Genomic DNA, 21264 nt, shown 5'->3' on the forward strand with positions numbered 1-21264 from the left:
TTCAAGTGTTTATCTGTTTTTGGCTCTGGTTGCTATGTTGCTACATCCTGTCCTCAGCCAGCCCTTTATCTCCTCATCCTCATCTTTGCGTGGGGCGAGCCTGAGTCTTCTCAGTGACCCAGAGGACCTCCAACCCTTTCTGAATATAGAAAAATGAGTTGTAATATCATATCCCCTCCGAAGGCACATTTCATTTTTGCATATCTTTAATAGCGTGTCTCTTGTTCTTTGCTATCTTAATCTCTACTCCCTTCAGCATTATCAGATTTTCTTTCTATCTCTTCTGCCCTTGGCTGACCTCACTGAGCCTCCCAGAGAGTTGCCTCAAAATTATCTCACAAAATAATTATCTTGAAATAGTTCCTGGTTAAAATTTATGTTTCAGAAGTGAGATATTATCTTCTATTACTGCATTTTTTTTTCAACTTACCCAATAGAACTTTCTTAAGAAATAAATAATCAGAAATACTCTTACTTTATCAACACTTCTACTTACCATGCAGCTCTTTTCCTGTGTGATTTCACTTGGACCTACTTACTGACTTTGCCTCTGAATGAATAAAGGCAAGTCACAGTGTCCTCAGCATGGGTAACTGCCTTGCCAATGTTTAAGTCCATTCAACTGTGTTCTCTGGGGGTAAAGGTGTGTTTCCTTATGCAAAACTGTCCAAATACCCAAAGTCTGTCACAGATGACTATGCAAAACTTCTTCGCATAGTAACCTAATGGCAAATTACGAGGTTTGCTACAAAAGAGAAAAAATTATCATTCTGCATTCAGTTTGTTCCCGCCGAGTCGTCCCTCGTGTAACAACTTAGTTGGATGTACTTCTGTTTTGTTATGGAAGATAATGCTAGGGGTATTATTTGTGTCATTTTATTAGCAACGCCTTTAACACCCGGTAACAGATGTGTTTGATAGTTGGCATAGCATGTGTAAATCACAGAAGAATTGGCATATTGGCTGCTGGATAATAATGCAGCTGTAGCTGGGTTTGGTACATTGAATTTCACTGACATTGCCACTTATGAAGAGAGAAATAACTCTTTTTTCTCGCTTCATCACTTACGATTACAGCGCCCAGACAGTTCAGGCAATGTAGTGTGTGCCGTACATATTTTACTACTATTCCTGAAAAATAGAGGCCTGTCTCGCTGGATCTATTTCTGTTGTTTAAAGGGGCAGTGCTATCATATCCCGTGAATATACCAAGAAGAATGGGGATGCTCGTAACATGAAGAAGAGGCTGGCCAGATCTTCACAGATCATTCTGCATTGATCCAGGGGCTCTCAGATGACCTAGGGCCATGGTCGGCAAACTGCGGCTCGCGAGCCACATGCGGCTCTTTGGCCCCTTGAGTGTGGCTCTTCCTAAGCCTTAGGACAGTAATGGCGAACCTATGACACCTCTGACACGCGAACTCATTTTTTGCGTTGATTTTTCTTTGTTAAATGGCATTTAAATATATAAAATAAATATCAAAAATATAAATCTTTGTTTTCCTGTGGTTGCAGATATCAAAAAATTTCTATATGTGACACAGCACCAGAGTTAAGTTAGGGTTTTTCAAAATGCTGACACGCCGAGCTCAAAAGGTTCGCCATCACTGCCTGAGGAGGACCCTAATTAAGTGAATAACAATGTACCTACCTACATAGTTTAGGTTTAAAAAATTTGGCTCTCAAAAGAAATTTCAATCGTTGTACTGTTGATATTTGGCTCTGCTGACTAACGAGTTTGCCGACCACGGATAGGGGAAGCAAGCTTTGTCCTGGAATGATGAATGGATTTTCACTTCTTCATTGCAGCAGTGAACGAAGGACCAACCACCCAACCTCCACCCATGTTGCCCCCAGCGCAGCCAGAGCATCCCAGCAGCGAGGAGGCACCAAGCAGGACCATCCCCACAGCCTGTGTCCGCCCAACGCACCCGCTCCGCAGCTTTGCTAACCCCTTGCTACCTCCGCCAATGAGTGCAATCGAACCGAAAGTCCCTTACACGCCGCTCCTGTCGCAGCCAGGTAAAGTGCCCGTTTGTCACACTGCAAACAGCGTTATCTTTGATGCCGCTACCTGTGTCCATGAGGGTTCCTGAGAAGGCCGGATGCAGCGTATGTTCCCAACAGTGATCATGTGCCCATGCCTGGTACTGGTGTGTGAGGTGCAGCTCTTACATAGCTGGCTTCAAAGTAGCTGGCTTGTCGGTGCCCTTCCTTCCTGTGGAAAGTTGGTCACTAATCCTGAAGGCCCGGTGAGTACTTTTAAGACAGGCCGTGGGTCTGCCCACTAGGGAATGTTGGGAAAGTTCCTGATTCTCCCGTTTGCCACGTGGGTCCCAGCATTTAAGGCTAGACTCCAAAGCTGGAGTTAGAGGCAGGAGAGTCTGCAGACTACCTTTCAGGGCGCAGCGCCTGCTCTCATAGTTCTGCTCGGTGCCTGTCAATAGTCATCTTTGGGGATTCTTACTGCAGACTTCCAGGGCCAGAAAGAGTGTCAGAACCTGTGTGGAATCCAACTTCCTCGCTGTAGGGCAGTGGTTCTCAGCCTTCCTAATGCCGCGACCCTTTAATACAGCTCCTCATGTTGCGGTGACCCCCAACCAGAAAATTATTTTTGTGGCTATTTCATCACTGTAATCTTGCTACTGTAATGAATCGTCATGTAAATATCTGATATGCAGGATGTATTTTCATTGTTACAAATTGAACATAATTAAAACATAGTGAATAATCACAAAAACAATATGTAATTATATATGTGTTTTCCGATGGTCTTAGGCGACCCCTGTGAAAGGGTCGTTCAACCCCCAAAGGGGTCGCGACCCACAGGTTGAGAACTGCTGCATTCAATCCTCAAAACAATTTCGTGAGTAGCTACTTTCTTAGCCCCACCTCACAGATATGGAAGCTGGGACACGGGGCATTGAAGTAGCATGTTTAAGGCTCCTCAGCCAGGGAGTGTTGATGCACCCTTTCCTACTCTTTGCAGAAAGCACGGGTTCTGAAATGTTAGGAACTCATTTGTAGCTCTCAGTTTGTGTTCATTTAAGAAAAAGAGAAAAATTTAAAAATCGATCAGATTAAATTATTCCAAAACTGATAAAAAGGAGGAAATTGGAAACATCTGAACTAATCCTGAGTTAAGGAATACCGTTTCTTCACAAGCCTTTTTGAAAGCATAGTTGGTACACAGTATTAGATTAGTTTCAGGTGTACAATATAGTACATGATTTGACATTTTTACACTTTCTAATGTGATCATCCCGCTAATTCTAGTAATCATCTGTCACCATACAAACTTTTCACAGTATTATTACTATTTTTGGCTTCTTCACTCACATTTTAAAAGGAAACATAAGAGATTTAACTATCCTATGCTGAAGAACATAATTTTATTGCAAAAACTAAAGTGCTATAGCGCTTTGTACTGTTAACTATTCTCTCTACTTGCAAGCAAAGTGGGGGTTTTTTAGTAACTATGTTATATATTGAGAAAAAAAAAGCTAAAAATGGTACTCGGAAGTCCATTTTACATGAACATTTTCCGGCGGTGGTCATGTTTGGTTTGGAATGCGCAGTTTGGACATCACCTCATGCTCCAGAGATCTATGATAACAAAGGACCCCAAAGAACTCTAATTTTAGAAAGCGCACCTGCCAGTAGACAGGACAAAGTGACGCCATTGTTACTGACTAGGTATTGTTTTCTTCTAGTTATGAAAATACTGCAGCTGCCGTAAACAAAATCTGACACCCTGTAGCACGAGCGGGTATATTATGTCTTCAAAAGCTTTGAAATAGAGTTTGTTCTTCAATCTCTACACCTGTTCTCCCAAATCACAAGCATCTAAGAAGAACCATTCTCTGATCTTACGTCATGTGGGCAAGATCTCATTTTCTTTTTGTCCTCATCATACATTTATGAGCTCTCTTTTGTTTCACTCTCATTCTTGTTTTTATTTGAACTTTCGTAAAAGCCATAGCTTCTTTCATATTTTCCAGTATCCGTGTCCTGCGTTTTGGGCTTGATTTTATAGTTTTCATCTTTTCCCTCTAAGCGCCCCCTCCCCCACTCACCTCGAGGCACACCCGCCAACACTTTGGAATCGTTAAATGCCTTTTCCTTTCACACTTCCCCTGCATTGTCTGCCTGCGATTCCAGTTCATTTCATAATGTCCTACCTCGTGATTTTCAAATAAGTTCTCCCTGCATTGCGCCTGACACATGGTAAATAGTGTGCTTTTAAGAAAGCGCTGATGTTTACTTATTCTAATAGAAAAAGAAAATTAGCTGACTGACAAATGTATTAGCTGTGACATTAACTACATGTGTCTCAGCCTAAAAAATGAAATACTTAGAGCTTTCAACCAATTTTAATTCAAAGAAAATCATTACTTTAGTCAAACTGATTGATGAAGTGAGGTCATTCTCTTGTCGGCTGAAAAAAAAATACATCTCAAAGAAATTTTCTCTGCGTTTCACAATAAAAGGCCGCGTAATTACTAATGAATGTATCTTTACTTAACACAAGTAATTCCTCTCGAGTGGGGCCGTGGGAGGCGGCGCTATAATGTTTTAAAGATCCTGCCTGATAAGAAGCTCTTTCTGCTTTGAAACCTGAAAATGAGGATCGATGAAGATGCTCCTTCCCCCTGCCCTTCCCATACGTGGGTTTCCGCGGGCGTCATTGACCTGGTTGCCTTCCACTAAGACACGCAGCTGTTTGCAGCACTTACATATGAGGCGCAGGGCAGCACCCATTGCGCAGTAATGGTGTCCACGGCGTGGCAGGGGACTGCGGGGTTTCCACAGCACGTGGGAGTTAGGAGGCCACCCTGTTTTCATAGAGTCTGAAGCCTGCCTGCCCGGAAACACAGATCCATCCCTTTGGTTTTATTCGTTTGTTTGCTTGTTTTCCTTTCACCTGCTGATTTGGAAATTTCACTTACTAGACTCTGGGGTGTTTCATTGTGTTTCTTACAATTTCATCATCACCTCATAATAAAGCGGTTCTGTTTCTTTTTAAAATATATATTGCAGAGAGGAAGGGAGATGGAGAAAGAATAGAAACATCAATGATAAGGGGGAATCATTGATCGGCTGCCTCCTGCACGCCCCCTAGTGGGGATCGAGCCCAAAACCCTTGACCCAAATAGAACCTGGGACACTTCTTCAGTCTGCAGGTCAAGGCTCCATCCACGTAACCAAACCGGCCCGGGCGTGGTTCCCTTTCTTAATGCTTCCTCCACAGACGTGAATAACCGTGCGCTCTTCATGCAACTCAGGGAGGCCGCAGTCACAGCACTTTGCAGATCACAGGGTGGACATGTAAGGGATTTGGCTCCGTCCCTTTCAGGCTAAATGGAAAATGTTTGATGGAGCGCTGGGCTGAGGGCACTGTAGATCTGACACATATTCGACAAAAGGCCAAGGGAAGGTGGGGCTTTTTTCTTCACCAGTGAAAATTCCTTTTAGCGCTGAAATGATCAGCTGCACTTTAAATGAACCTGGATTAGGGGACCATTTGTCTTCCAGGCTGTAATTCTAAAGGGACATAAAAGCTGACCCTTTCGAGAGGGACTTTTACACCGTATGCCGTTTTGCAACATGAGCCCCCGAGTTCTTGCATCTTTGCAAAGCTGCATAAATGCTCTATTGTCCTTCATGTACACATTGCATTTCTATCCATTTTTATTTGTAAAAGCCAGACCCTAGAACATTCTCATCTTTTCAATCTTCTAAGGATCAATATGTCAGTGGACATGACAAGACCAAAACTCACTTCATTGTCCTGCGAAATTGAGTTTGATTTTCCCTCTGCGAATTGTGGCATGCGCTTCAATTTGTCTGAGCGCGGAGGACACGGAGTGGGTGGAGGTGGCTGCAGGGGACAGAAAAGGCACTTGATTTCTCTTATCTGGCTGGTCGGGAAATCGTGTGCTCCTGCTCCAGCCTGATCTTTATGACAGGCCTCGTTTCAGTAAATATGCTATCACACAAAACCGCCAATAAATTACCTGAATGCATTAATACAATTGCTTTTCCTGGGCCACTTGTAGGCCACCGTCCGGGGAGTTCAGCAAGGATGCCCCAAGCGTGTTCTGTTCTGCTGACCTCACTCAGAGGATGAGGTCACAAGAGATCAGACATCCTCTAGTGAGTGAAACAAGAGGGTCACTTTTCGGGCCCGTCGGATCAAATCAATCATTGGCACAGCTAAGCACGAGGGGTATGTTGATCTGGCAGTATTGGAACCAATAACACCAATCCATTCTAGGGTGGAAAATTAAACTACTGCCTTTTCAAATTCCATCTTATGTGTAAGCTCATCTGTGTGGGGTTTTTTGTTTGTTTTGTTTTAGTAGCTCCTTGAAATTGGCCTATTCTCATCCCTGAGTGATACTTTTCATAGATGGAATGTGATTTGCTTTGATCTAGTCATCCTAAATTATCCCTTGGTAAAAAAGTATTTAAGTTAAAGTTGCCTTATATGTTACCAATATTTGTGACTCTGGAAAAAAAAAAAAAAAGTCAATTCAAGAATGAGTGTTCACATCATGAAGAAAGTTAAATAAGATCCTTTGTTTCCCTTCAATGTTATACCAACCTACTTGGTATTTTAATAAATTACTGTTTCCTCTGTGATGGCATTCCATATGTAGGAAAGACCTCTGCTAATAATCTCAGAGAGGGAAACAACTTTGAGAGAATTCTTTATGTGGAAGCCACGAGTCTGTTGCCTCATTTATAGGTAACAAAGCTGAGGCCTGGAAAGCAAAGCAGCTTGCCCAGGGTCAACAACTGAGCTAATGGCTAAAATTCAAAGAACTCAAAACAATATAACATTGAAGGGAAACAAGGGATCTTATTTAACTTTCTTCATGATGTGAACACTCGTTCTTGAATTGACTTTTTTTTTCCTCTACAAGTAGACTTCTAGAATGATCCTAATTAAATATTCCTCAACAAGAACTGTCTGTGGCAGGTAGGTTCATGTAGTTTAGTATTTGAGTAAATGTGTTAGTCCTTCATGGAGGCTACATGGAGTGAAGACATTATAGCAAGAGTTGGGACTAGCCAAGTCCTCTGGAATAGCTCCTATGTTCTTAAATTCACCTGACCAACCTGCACAGTTCTTCACAGGAAGGTAGAGAGTAAGGGAGTTGATATTTGTTGCTTTCAGTACCAGACACTATGGATAGCCAAGGCTTTGGAGTCCAATAATAAAAGTAAAGATGAGCAGAAGGAAGTATAAAGTGAAAATAAGTTAAGACACATGAGAATATTATCAGATTGTGCTTAGAATGTGAGGGCCAAGGAGATTTAAAAAATGAATGGCTGGTACTTTTTAGAATTGAGGAAAGCTTTTGGGAGGAGGGACTGGATGACCACAATTGAGTCACAATTTGAATCCTTTTGATCAAATTTTTGCCCAATTAAAAAATAAAAGAAAATATTAACCCAAGAATTACTAGATTTTATATATATATATATATATATATATATATATATATATATATATATATATATATATATACTTGAGGCCCGGTGCACAAGATTCGTGCATGGGCAGGGTCCTGAAGCCTGGCCAGTGATCAGGGCTGATCTGTGGGGCAACTGGCGGGGTGATAGGGGGGCAGCCCCACCCCCATCACTGCCCACTCGCCAGCCAGCTCTGCCACTGCCACCAGTAGCCTCCCTCTGCGGGGCGACTGGTGGAGCAATTGGGGGGACCCCCGCTGGCACCCACCTTGGCTGGCCTGGGGCCTGCAGGCTGGGGGCAGCTCCAGTGTTGAGCGTCTATCCCCTGGTGGTCAGTGTGTGTCATAGCGATTGGTCGTTCTGCTATTTGGTCGATTTGCATATTAGGCTTTTAGTATATAGGCTATATAATTGAGGCTAACTAGGAACTTAATAGACAATTAAACTCAAAGGTTAAAGTATTGAGTTGCCATCTAGATAATCATAAAATAAATTTTTCAAAAAATCTTTCAAAACTTTGTTACTTAGTAGGCTCCATAATTTGAACTATATCATTTAAGAAGAATGTCCTTGGGTTGTACTGTGGTGACTTGTGAATAGCAGAGAATGGTGAGGGGAAAGGGGAGCAAAAGATTGTTTCAAAGGAGAAAATATTCCTTTCCCATTTCCTAAGAACCTGGTAAGTCACATGGTTAACTACTGCTATATAGATTTTGTTATTTATGAAATACCTTGAGGGTCAAAATGTCTTTTTAAAAACCAGCTTAGATGAAATTAATAAGGTTGATGCTTTAATTTTGTCACCTTTTATAGTTTATTGAGGTCATTTCTGAGTAAATTCATGCCTACCTGAGGCTTAACTAATATCACTAGTATAGCTGCAGAAGTAGATAGATATTCAGAGGGGTTGAATAGCTCGTAACTGTTCCAGAATCATGTACCATTACTCTTGGGACCTTTATACAAACACTTACACATAACGGAATCAGTCAATATTTGTTTAGTTTTCCAGAATAGAATAATAAAGGTAAGAGCCAAAAATTGAATTCAAGTTTCAATTTTAAGTCTAATGATGATTATAAGTGAAACGAGGCAACCTGAGAGTCAGTAAAAAGTTTAGATATTGATGATAGATGCAGGTAAGATAAAATGATTTCCAGACCCATGACCAGTTGATTAGAAAATGCTAAGTGTCCCTAACGATAACTAACACCTCAGGCTAACGTGAAAGTAAATTGCATGGGGTGGAAAAGCAATATGAAAGCACCATCCCTGGAAATTCTATTTAATAATTTAACTTTGTGAAAATAAACAGACACACGGTGACATCCATAGTAAAATGGAGAAGAGTAGCATCCACTTTGTTCTTAAAAGCAGGGTGTGCAGCTCCGTGGAAATGGAGTCTTGAGGATTAATCTCTTCATTATGCCAGTCGGGGAATTGATTTTACTCCCCTCAATCCTGATTATTCTCATCTGTGAAATTAGTCTTTCCTCTTTAGAAGATACTGAACTCTAACAGTCTTAATTGTTGCAGAAGTAAGAGTGGATATTCTCTCTGTGATTTTTCTTTGCTTTGTGAAATAATATAAAAGAAAGATTTTTATTTGAATAAAGATTTTAAGCAGTTGACAGAGTTCTTTCTAGTTTATCAATTAATGTCAGGCTTTATAGTTTCCCCATTTCTCCTTGGAAACAAGGAGAAATTTTGAAAGAAACAAAACATGTCCACATAAAGCTCTGTGTTAATGGACCATTGAAAATGTGTTGTGAGAAATCGAACACAATGAAAACCAAAAATCTGTGATATGAAAATCAAGTGAGAACTTAACCATCAGCAAAGTATTTCTAAAGATATGACCTATAACATCTAAAAGAATGTGTAAGAACAGTTAAAGCTGCCCTTCTGGATGTGTATAACTTTGATCCTACTGGCAAAACTGAACAAAGAACTCAAGTGCCATGTTAAACATCCTGTGTGTTTTACAGCATTGACTATTATCGTAGGCGTGCAGGACTGATTTTCTTATTGCCAGAATCTATTTACCGGAACATCAAGGCTCTCCAAAGAGAATGCCTTTATCATTTGTGGTAAAGGGATTTTAGCAAGCTTCTTTTTGTGTGTGTGTGAAAAACAGTGATAAGTAAGCCTAACTGATTTCAAAATGAGAGACATATTATGACATAATTGCATATTAGAGACGTAAGGATAATGGAACTTCAAATGACTGCTTTTTCCATATCTTTTCCAAATTGCCCTCTTCAACGTTCTTTCACATTTTCTGTTTCCTTCCCCAGCTGTTTGTATCCTTCTACCTCTGCGATCACCAGCGTCGGGATTTGTAATAGAAATGGCATAGTTTACACCACAGTAGTGTGTTAGCCTTTAAAGCCCAAGATTGCTAATTTTACCTATAGCGTCCGTTGGTGTTGCATTTAAAATCATAGTGATCTGTTTATTTTCCTTTTTGGCTCCTCTTTGGAGAGGTACCTCAGTCGGGTGAGAGAGACCGGCTGCCTGTGCACACGGGTCTGAGCTGATGCTCACCACAGTGCGGGTGAAAGGCAGGGCGGCGTTGCCATGTGGCAGGGAGACCTCCACCCACTTTCCAGGCCTCTTCTCTGGCAGAGCAGCCTGTGACTGAAAGAGCACTTACCCACCCGAGGAGAACTATGAATCTCCCCCAGGGCCCAACTCCCTGGTTATCGGCTGGGTCAGCCTCGAGTCAGTCATTTGACCTCTTCGTGCTGCAATTTCCCACAACTATCAATGGGGAAAGTAAAATCTAGTCTGGAAAGGGTTGGTTTCATCTTTTTTAAGGAGGAGTAAAAGATTGTGACCATGAATTAGGCCAGTGATGGCGAACCTTTTGAGCTCGGCATGTCAGCATTTTGAAAAACCCTAACTTAACTCTGGTGCCGTGTCACATATAGAAATTTTTTGATATTTGCAACCATAGATTTATATTTTTGATATTTATTTTATATATTTAAATGCCATTTAACAAAGAAAAATCAACCAAAAGAGTTCGTGTGTCACCTCTGACACGCATGTCATAGGTTCGCCATCACTGAATTAGGCTAACGATGTTAGCACTGAATTCAGGAGGTCCTGATTTGATATGATCAGGAACCACATGACTGTATACATTTGGCCCAGTGAGTCTCCAATGCCTTATATTAAAGAGCAGTGAGGTCAGGAGGAAGGAGGTTAAAGTAAATGTTAATGGTTCCATGGCTGGTGACGAAACAAGGTCTAACTCCGGAGCATTGTATTTCATCACAAGCGCATGTACCAGAGAAAGGGAGCCAGTGACCTGGGCCCTTGCAAGACAGACAACATGGTGAGCAGAGAAGAGCAGGACAGCTGCTCAGAGCGGTCTGAGCATTGTTTCCTGAGTCTCCAGCAAGCCGTGGCCTCTTCCAATTGGACGTGTCTTTTTCAAATCATACATTTATCCGGCAGCCAGGAAACAATCTTCCACCAGCAGCTTTAAATGATCAAACTGCATTAAATAGCCTGTCCCTTCCAGTTTCTTCATCTGTGTCTCCACCAACTATTATGCATGTTTGCTCCGCAAGCCCAATAAGGATTTACGTCCTATAGGGTCACAGGTTTGATGGCAACATGCCTGACTTCCTCTCATAAATACTGCATCTTCTGAATTGCTTCTCACCATGAGCCAATTTAATGTGTCCAAAGTCTATGGAATTTCCTAGAGCTCAGCATTAACTTTCCACTTAGCTGTCCCCAGCACGAACCTTCTGCAAAGAGAATAGCAGGGCAAAGAAGAGTAAGAAGTGAGGAGCAGGAAGTGAGCTGTTGAAAGTGGGGAAAAGAGGTTATTCCTTATTGAACATGTGTGAGACATTGCTGACATTTAAAGATAATATAGGGTGTTCCAAAAAAAATGTATACACACACTTTGAATAAAAGTGGTATTTATTGAAATACATTTCATTTTCAAAATTGAGCTACCAGCCAAAAATTTGTTTTAATTTTGACAAATTTTTTTAGTTTCCTTTCCAAATATCTATTGATCACATTTTTTTTCATATTTGAGTTGGCCCAACATATCCAACTGGGGAAAGTTTTATTTCAGATTTATTCTAGAATAAATACCTAGCATAAATATCTACATATTGTCAAAAGCCGAAAGATAATGTGGGCTTATTTCTAACCCCAATATAAGATAGCCTACAGCCTATTTTTCCAGAACTAGCTTCCAATCATTTTATAGATATGAAATATTCAGAAACTTCACTGCTGCAGAATATGTTGAATATTGAAGAGTATGAAACATTGCATAGAAACATGTTGTTCTCATAAATAATGTCCCATATGTGGGCTCGAAGAGCTCTTCTTCTTGGTCCAGCGTGACAGAATTAGTCAGATTTTCTCATTGGCGTTTAGTTCCACTGCAGATAAAGAAAAATAAAATCTCAATTAACTAGTATCTTTAGGGAATGGACTATTTTCAGGAAATTGCATTTCTGGACAGCTCAGAGCAAAATAGAAATCATTTTATAATGCATAAATGTTTATCAGTTGCCAAATCTATGTTATGTATAAACTGAGGACTGGGAGAATGCCATTTTGCATATGTCTTTTCCTTAAATCCCACACTATCTCTATAATGTAGGTCAAGTCAATTATAGGGCCTGAACCCAGAGTACAGAAGCATTGAATAACATCTTCAAGGTCACAGTTATTAAGGGCAGGGGCAAGATAGAAGTCTTCTTCTGCATTGTTATAATATTTATTATTTTACCTGATTGCTGGAGAATCACAAAAGTGTACCAAGAAGGACAGAGTAAGTAAAAACTCAGAGATGAGAAAGTACAAGATGTTTTCAGAGTCTGTAGGTAAAGCGGCCTTGCTAGGGAGGGTGATTTATAGAGTAATTATGAGATAATGCGCTGGTCAAGGGCAGGATACAGTGAGTGAAGACATAGCAGTGGGAGGATCCAGTGGTAAACCAAGACTGAGCCAGAAGCTGTGTGATGTGGATTTATGGCAGTGAGAATAGATGGAAGAGACAGCCGTAATGGTTATCTTTCAGAAGAAGAAGCAGGCGGCTGAGTGAATAATTGGACATGAAGAGTGAGGGACAAGGTGAAGTCCAAGGTGACTGTGTTGTTGTCTTTGGGAACATGGTTATAAACACACAGGAAGAGGGAAGTGAGTTGAGAAGTTACTCTTTAAAAGAAATGGGAGAATGAGAGACAGTGAAGTATGCTGGGTCAGTTGGACATCAAAGTGGAAATGTACATTTTATATGGGAAAGTGTTAAGAACTCAAGAGGGAAGGCACAGCTGAAGAGTAGTTTGGGGTAAGAGTTTTGGCATATGGTAGACAGAATTAGATCACAACTCCCAGGGACAGAATTTGAAGTAAAATAAGAAATTGGAAAACTGAAATTTAAGGTAAATCTTTATTTTTATGAGGGAGTAAAGACCAGGTGCTAGAGATAAGAGAACAATGACAGTATAATTTTTTAGAAGGTAAAAAAGGAGAGTACTTAAAGGAAAGGAAAGTTTTAAATATAATAGTTCCTTGATTCAAAGATGGCTTTGATTTTTTTGCTTCTAATGTTTTATTATAAAAATATCAAATGCTCAGGAAAATTGTACAGTGAACTCCTATATATCCACCACCTACATTCTATAATTAACAATTTGTGTATTTTATTTGCCACATATTTACTCATCTGTCCTACCTTAACGTTTAATGCATTTCAAATAAAACTGTGGACATCCGTTCACGTTACCGCTAAACACTTCAGCAAGTCTATAAAGATGCCATTGCCTTTGGAGTCTACCGATGATCTTGTTGTATAATGTTAAAAGTTAACTATAGTAATCATACAAAATCACTTGTAAGAAGCATCTCAATTTCAGTGACATTGCTGTGAATCTTAGAGCTGAAGAGATGTAATTACTAACAAATCCCACAGAGGGGTTAATAGGGCAGGTACTCATTAGGCTGAAAGGTTATGAGAGTATTTATGACCTTTGTATCTGACATTTACATACATGGTTGAGAGCAAAAGCCAGGTGGCGAGAGAGTGATGGTGAGTAAACTAATAGTCAATATGCAAGTGCAGATTACCCCTAGAAGTATGGCAGCAGATTACAGAAAAGAAGTTGGTCAGTGCTAAAAATGCTAATGCTCTCTTGGCTATTTTCCTCAGTGGCATTGGTTTCCTTTGGGGCAGAAGTGGTGATGGTGTTTAACTCTCGCAGTTGAAAATAATTTAAAATAATATGATCATAACTCATTGACTAAGTTTCTTTGAGCTTTTTAAAGTGCTTTTGTGCCTTGAAAATACTATTCATGTTGTGCTTTGATCAGTGTGAGAGATACACATGTAAAAGTTGGAAGAGTTGGGGTTAAATTGGTAATGTTCTAACCTCAGAATGTAATCTGAAAGTTATATTTCTGGTTAGTCATTATACCTATACTAGGGGCCCGGTGCATGAAATTCGTGCACTGGGTGTGTGTGTGGGGGGGGAGTGTCCCTCAGCCCAGCCTGCCCCCTCTCACATACTGGGAGCCCTCAGGCGTTGACCCCAGCCCAGGCCTGACGCCTCTGTCAGAGGCGTCAGGCCTGGGCTGGGGGCAGAACCAGTGATGGGGGGAAATGAGAGTCCCCTGCTGGGCGGGAGAGCAGGTTGGGGGCGAGTCGCCCTGCCGGCCCGTGTGATCAGTCCCGGGCGACCACCGGCACTCACGCCCCCAGCCTGCTCTCCTGGGTTGAGGGCGTGAGTGCAGGCAGACGCCACAGCCGCCCCGCCGGCTCGCGTCCGGGTTTGCCGGCTGGATCGGGTCCCAGGCGACTGCTGCAGCCGCCCCGCCGGCCCCGCGTCATCGGGTCCCGGGTGAGTGCAGGCGGACGCCGCAGCCGCCCCGCCAGCTCGCGTCCGGGTTTGCCTGCCGGATCGGGTCCCGGGCGACTGCTGGCACTCACGCCCCCTACCCACTCTCGCGGGTTGGCAGCGTGAGTGCGGGTGGACGCCGCAGCCGCCTCGCAGGCCCGCGTCCAGGTCTACTGGCGGGATCAGGTCTCGGGTTACTGCTGGCACTCACACCCCCAACCCGCTCTCTGATGGCGCTGTACCATCCTGCCTGCAATATGCAAATTAGCCGCCATCTTTTTTGGCGGTTAACTGCCAATCTTAGTTGGCAGTTAATTTGCATATCTCACTGATTAGCCAATGAAAAAGGTATCGGTCGTACGCCAATTACCATTTTTCTCTTTTATTAGTATAGGATGAGTGTGTGTACAATTTGATGACCTCTATTAAAGATCAAACCAGAGGAAAAAATAAATTATTTCAGGATATTAAAAGTTCTGGCTTTGAGTAATAAAGGCTTTACTATAAAAACAGAATCCTCTGTGGTGATCAAATTGTCTTTATAAAGGGAAATATTTCCGGTGTTTATAAAATAGATTTTTTAAAGTGGAAATTATTACATATAACCAGCATATGAAATATTTGCCAGAAATATATTCTATTGCATACTAATGTGGCTGAATTTAGGCTATGATGACATTCTACACAGAGTACATAATTTTAAAAATCATGGAAAACTGAAGTGTGGATATTTACACTGTTTCTTCATTTTCCTGATGTTTTCATGATAATATGGAAACTTTATGCAGTGTCATATGTCTTTTTAAGCTTTGAGAGTCTGGTTTTTCTCTGAAGTTTGATCAATAGGATATCATCAAAAATAAGATAATAAAGGAGGGGTTGTAAGCCTATTTTTCATAAAGAATGGGATTGACAATTTTCCTTCCTGGAGCACAAAACATCTGAATTGCAGTAACTATAAATAAGTACTTAAGCTTGTTGCTTCTTGTTGCAAACAGGGTAGAAAACGTTAGAAAGAAAATTAAAAAATAAAGTTGGCCAGAAGATATAAATGTCTCTTTTATAACAAACTATCTAAAAATGATTTTGAATATCCATGAAATTAACTGAGAGACCCCTTGGTTTTGACATCATATGCAAAAAAAAAAAAAAAAAAAAAATACAGGAAGTCAAAGTAGGCCTCTTAAAGTGACCAGTGGAAATAATATGGAATCTTATTTTTACCTTTAATTATGGAGCCTCCCAATAAGCAAAACAGATGTTGAGTATTGAGTTTGTGGTTTTGCTTTTGGTTTGTTTTGGGTGTTTTTAATACGTGGTGTAGGAGCCCCAGAGAAGCATCAGAAAAAAGGGAGAAATGCAGAACTGTCCTGATGAGTTCATTTCTCATGAGTTTTGGTGGTTTTCCTGAAACTTTTCTTCTTCTATGAGGTTTCTAAATCAAGAAGCAGCAGGAACGGGCAGAATTATGAGTGCTAGGGTTCTGCAGGCTCATCTGCTTGTTGTGACTTTTGTCTGCCTCCGTCTCATTTCCAAGAACAAATTCACAAAGTATGATGTCAGCTCTGCTCTGTATGAATTAGGCACTGGAGTAGTCCTAAGGACAAAAAGACACATTAAACAATGTTTTTGTTCTGAAGGGTCTCTTATTCATCCTTTGCTTAGTCATTCTTTCCCAACATGAATTTCATGGATGACTATTGATCAGTTCTAGCACTTTTTAAATCCTTTAATTAAGGCTCTTCTTACTCGTTATAAAATGCAAAATAAACACCCTTTTGTGTACAGGATTTGTATGGATTCAAAGCCATCTGGGATAGTATTTAACTCATGTTTCCAACACCGTTGTCACTTCCTCCCCTTCAGTATTTTGGTAACTTTGTTATTTTCTTCAGTTACCATTGGGTAGCTTCTGATGTGCCCAGTACATTAAGAACTTGGATTCCTACTCCAAAAGGTATGAAGGTACAACAAACCACAAATTGGTAGAACTAAGAAAGGTCGTGGCTTTATCATTGGGGCTGCTCGATCTTATAATGACTTCAGGAGAGGAACTTAATTACTTATTGGATTATAATTATTCAAAACGGGAGGCTGGGTGACTTGTAGCCTAGAGCAAAAAGATGATGTTAAAAATATCAGCATCAGATTTTAGAGGTGTCCCAAGAAGCAAGAGCATTTTCTTTACCCAGGTGCAACTGTGTCTAAAGACTCATTTGTAGAAAAGCATTTCTTATATGGCCCTTTCTATCATTTATTTTTAAAATTTTAAACAAATCCAAGAAGGGAAAGATGATAAGGTACTAAGAGTTTGTCACAGGTTATGTTATTATATCATTTTATATCACGGATGTGGGAAAGGTATCTCATGTGGGGTATATGCAAAAAGAAGGTAATGGGGAACAGTGTGGGCAGGAAAGTATCTCAAAAGGAAGAAGGGAAGATATTTGAACACAGTGTTCATCCTTTGTAGTAGTGAAACAAAGGTAAACTATAAAACTATGTACTATATTATTCTTTCCTAAGATGTCAGAAGTCTTCACTTCTGTGATACGATGACATTTATATTTGCATTGGTTCACCACTTAGATGGAAACAAGTCTAGCTGAGATCAAGATAGAGAAGTGAGCAGCGATATGTTGATTTTTTCCTCTACCTCTATTCTATCACTCACCTCCACCATTCTACACTGTCACTGTTGTCTTCTCTTACTCTTTCCTTCCCTTTCCAAGCACTAAGAATGTCCTGTGCACTTCCCTTTGCTTTTCATCAATGCCTATGTTGTAGATTTATTTTCATTTGTTTTTGTCTAAGGAAGAACATCTACTTTAACAATGTAAGTAGTCAAACCCCACTTACCAGCTGAGTGGCTTTGAGCAAGTCGCTTATCTTTTTTGAACTTTGACTTTTTCATCTCAAGATGTGAGAAACAGGATATGTTTCAAAAGGCCTGTTTGAAAGAACATACAGGACAATGTAGGCAAAGATGTTTTATTGTAGTTCATTGTACCTGTGGGAAAAGGATGGGATATGCAAGTTTTACCCTTTTTCTCTCTGAGTTCCAGCTCATGGAAATAATAGGAAAAAGGGGGCTGATAACCAAATGGAATCAAGGACCCAAGAGAATCATGACCTTCGGGAAGAACTGGGTAGGAGCATCTGGAGGCCTCTTCCCTGAAGTTAGGACTATGGGCTTACCCGCTGGGAGTTGGAACAGATAGTAGAGACTTGCTCTGTTGGAGTCAGGCCTTGCCTTGTGTGTTTAAGAAATGCAGCCTTCAGAAAGTTCAAGGCCAGAGAGTTGGGGGGGGGGCGGGGGTTCCTATATCGCAGGGCAGACAGGTTTAAGAACTTGCTTAGGGACCAACTTTGCACATTAATTCTACTCTCCCACCTTCACAGAGAGATGGCACAATGAAAGTCACCTTACTTGTCACCCAGAGTAGTCCAGTCTCACATCTTACGCCTCACCTGGGGAAGAGTAGAAAGGGAGAGGAGATGGGCAGGAGCACCACAGTAATACATCCTCCGCGTTCCCTTTGTCTTTGAGGAGAAATGGGAAGGTCAGATGAAACACAAAAGCTTCTGTTCCCAGAAATGCCATTTAAATACACTTATTACCCTTACAATATACTTCACACAGGAGAGTAAATGCTTTAAGATTGATGCCAAAACTTATGTTTGAAATTCACTTAGGAGGAATGCCTGAGGCTACTGTATCTAGTTTAACACAGCTACTGTCTTCTTGTTCAATGCCTGTGCCGATGAAAAGGTAGAGAGTATCACAAATTTTTCCCTATACATGCCTTATTTCTTTCAGGATCTCAAAAGCTTCTCACATGTGAGAAGTCTTCACACTACCTGACACTTCCATATGCCCACAGACAGCCTGAGCAGAGAGTCGGTACTCAATCACAAAAACATGTCAGAATAAGGGTATAGTTTCTATAAAACTAGACCAAGAGAGGCTGTTTCCTTTGTCAGGCATCACAGAATAGGTCAGAGTGGAGAGGAGAATCCAGGCCTCCTCCAAGTTACCCATGTTGATTTTATTCTTAAGGGCGAAGGAATGGAAAATGAGATAGGAAATAGGAAAATGTAGGCAAGGATCAGAGAATTCATATTGAAAACAAAATCATGCTACACACTGGCCTCGGGTTTGATGCCGGTGAGTCTGTTCCCTCCATTCCCACTGCAGGTTAATCGAATGTTTCTCACCAAGAATCATTTTACTAGGGAAAACCCTCTGCAGGGAGACTAGCAGGAGTGTGCACCTGGCAGCCATAGATTACGCACCTAATGAGCAAATGACGTGTTTAATAACTGTGCTGTGAAAATAAAGCTTAAAACAGTAAATTCCTGCTGAGCCTGCTCATCCACCTCAGAGGCAAACTGCTGGCCAGCTCAGAACTCCAGCATCATTCATATCCCCCCACTTAGGGGGTCCTGCTGAGAAAAAATAACATTAAATCCAAAACGATGCTCAGTTAGTTGGGTATCGGTGTCAATCCATTTATTTAGCCTATCAACATTATGTGTTTCACCTCAGGGTCACCTGTAACACATCTTCGGTATGCACGTTGGGTAGAGGGACCTCTATAGCACTTTCAGATCGAGCATTTGTAAATTTAAATTTTTCAGTGAATCACGGATCATTTATACTCATAGTGATTTAATACTGTTTGTTTATATTAAGACTGAATTTAGCCTTTTGGGAAGGCCACTGTTGTTAGTTTGAAATAAGAATGCAAAATAGCCATAGTTGATATGGTTTTTCATTAATAATGTTAAGAGAACATTATAGAACTTTTTTCTAGAAAACACCATTTTAAAATCCAATTATTGTAATTTATGAGTTAAGGATTCACTTGCTGGAGATTTCTTTGAATTCATTTTTACCAATAGACTAATGTTTCCTTAATCTCTAGGAGAGCAGAGAAATCCTAAAGTAAAGTTCAGTTTAGGTAGAATAGCTATATTCTCCTTCCTCGTATAATTTTAATAGCTAATAGCTTAAAGAAAAAAATTGTTTAACCTTTATAGATATATAAAAAAAAATTGAGACCCAAAAAAATAAGAAGACTACTGGGCCAAAGTCACAAAAGTAAGACTGGATCTCCTCAGTCCCAGGCTAGGACTCTGCCTGACATTTGGATGTTTACCTGAGTACTCATTCTCTCCTTGGAATGTATTGTGTAGATCACACACATCATGCTATCATGGGGAAAAAGTAAATAATATAGGAAGTCACAAACCTTTTATCATGAAGATCAGTTGGTCTTCTGGATTGGGAATCCCTCCTCTTTCATTTGCTTACCTTCTACTCTGAAAGTGACATGGCTTTTCTTGCTCACCTTTTGGAAGTCCGTCTTCATAGTTGAGAGTGACTACAGAGACTCTTGATGGCCAGGCTAAAATTATATTAACTTAGCAGTTGGGCTCCATGGAAAGGATTCTTTTAATTTTTGTCTTTCCTTTTCTTTTGCTTTGATGTATTTCTCTGAAGTTGATAGACATTTCATTTAACTTATTCATGTTTAGACCAATTGTCAATGTCAGTGTCATTTTCCAAAGCAAAGAAGTCAATATACGAAGTCTTCTCTGTAGGCTACTCCCTAGATCTAAAAAAAAAATACAAGAAGCTGTCAAAAATTCTAGTACTTCTTGACTTCAAAGAACCAGCATTTAATACCCTAAAGAAAACGTTTTGGTTATTTTTCTAATTGCTACAGTTTTCATTTCATGGCTCTCTTCAAGTGTATCAAACCACCACCAGATATGGCAAAAGCTACCATTCCTTAAAAGAGCCCATCATGGAGAAGAAGAGCACAAAGAAAGGGAGAGCAGGGCTCCAGAACAAAGTGGCTTTTAAATGCACTTCTGAGGGAAGGGTAAAAAAGGCCAGATAGCAATGGAGGAAGTGGGACAAAGCAAGCCCCAGTGCAACTGAAATCCAGGAAGTTTCAGTAGAGGAGTGGACTCAGGATAAGGGGTCTCCCCATAGTTGCACTTCATCAGCAGGTGAGGGGCAGCAAGAATATTCCCAATGTCCTCTTCAGTTTGGACCAAGCTTCCAGCCATCACTTACTTTTCCAAATGACAGGTGATTAAACTGCTTTCTCACTTAAATTTAGTCCACGACATGAGACTGGTTATTTTATATAAAGACTAGTGGCCCAGTGCACGAAATTTGTACACATTGAAATTAATTAGAAGAAATATTTTAATATCGCTATTCACCCTTTCTCTATACAATAGAAGTGTCAACCAAATTCATGATCAATGACAGATCGAAACACACAAGTGTAATTGGCACCAACGAGAGCTTTATATATATAGATAAACTTACTTAATTAGACCTGCTTTCTGATTTAGCTAAACTTCTTCCAGCCCAGTGAAGCACCCCAACTTCTCTTTCAGGTAATTTTCAGCAACACAACAGTAAATATCAACACAAAGCAGATTATTATTGTAGATCATGCAGGAAGAACAAAGGGTAAAATATTTAACTGCAGCAGTGTTTGACTATATTCTGCAATGAGAAAACCTGAAGTCATTTTCAAGGTCCACCATTTCTTACTTCTTTTCAGTAGGGTCAAGTTTCTAAACTTTCTAAATCTCCGTTTTCCAGCAAATGAAAAGAAAATAGTATTCTACCGAGTCTCCTATCTACCTACTCCAGGACTTCAGTGAGGATCAAATGAGATGAGGCACAGAAAAAAAGCTTCCAGACATTTGGTTAAAGTGTAAAATGTTTGCACCTGACTATAAAGCAAGTCATGTTCCTGGGCTAAAGAAACTGCAAGGAGGCTAGTCGTTAGGCAGAGGAAGCCGGGAGTTGCTATGTGATGTCATTACCTGGTGCCCACAGCCACTATTTCTGGGCTGGTCATGGAGTCTCAGC

The 21264-nt window shown here is 40.6% G+C and overlaps 1 protein-coding gene across 1 annotated transcript in view; it reads left to right on the plus strand.

The window, feature by feature from the left end:
* The window catches only part of DCC (DCC netrin 1 receptor), a gene marked incomplete at both ends in the record, with an annotated part of 936944 nt that overhangs the window by 909354 nt on the left and 6326 nt on the right, over positions 1–21264 (plus strand). The window contains one exon of the mRNA XM_081097320.1: positions 1810–2022. Coding sequence (XP_080953446.1) covers positions 1810–2022 — 213 coding nt within the window. The remainder of the gene's footprint in view (positions 1–1809; positions 2023–21264) is intronic.

This window comes from Myotis nattereri (genome assembly GCF_964212035.1).
Source record: "Myotis nattereri genome assembly, chromosome: 8".
In the NCBI taxonomy this organism is placed as follows: domain Eukaryota; kingdom Metazoa; phylum Chordata; class Mammalia; order Chiroptera; family Vespertilionidae; genus Myotis; species Myotis nattereri.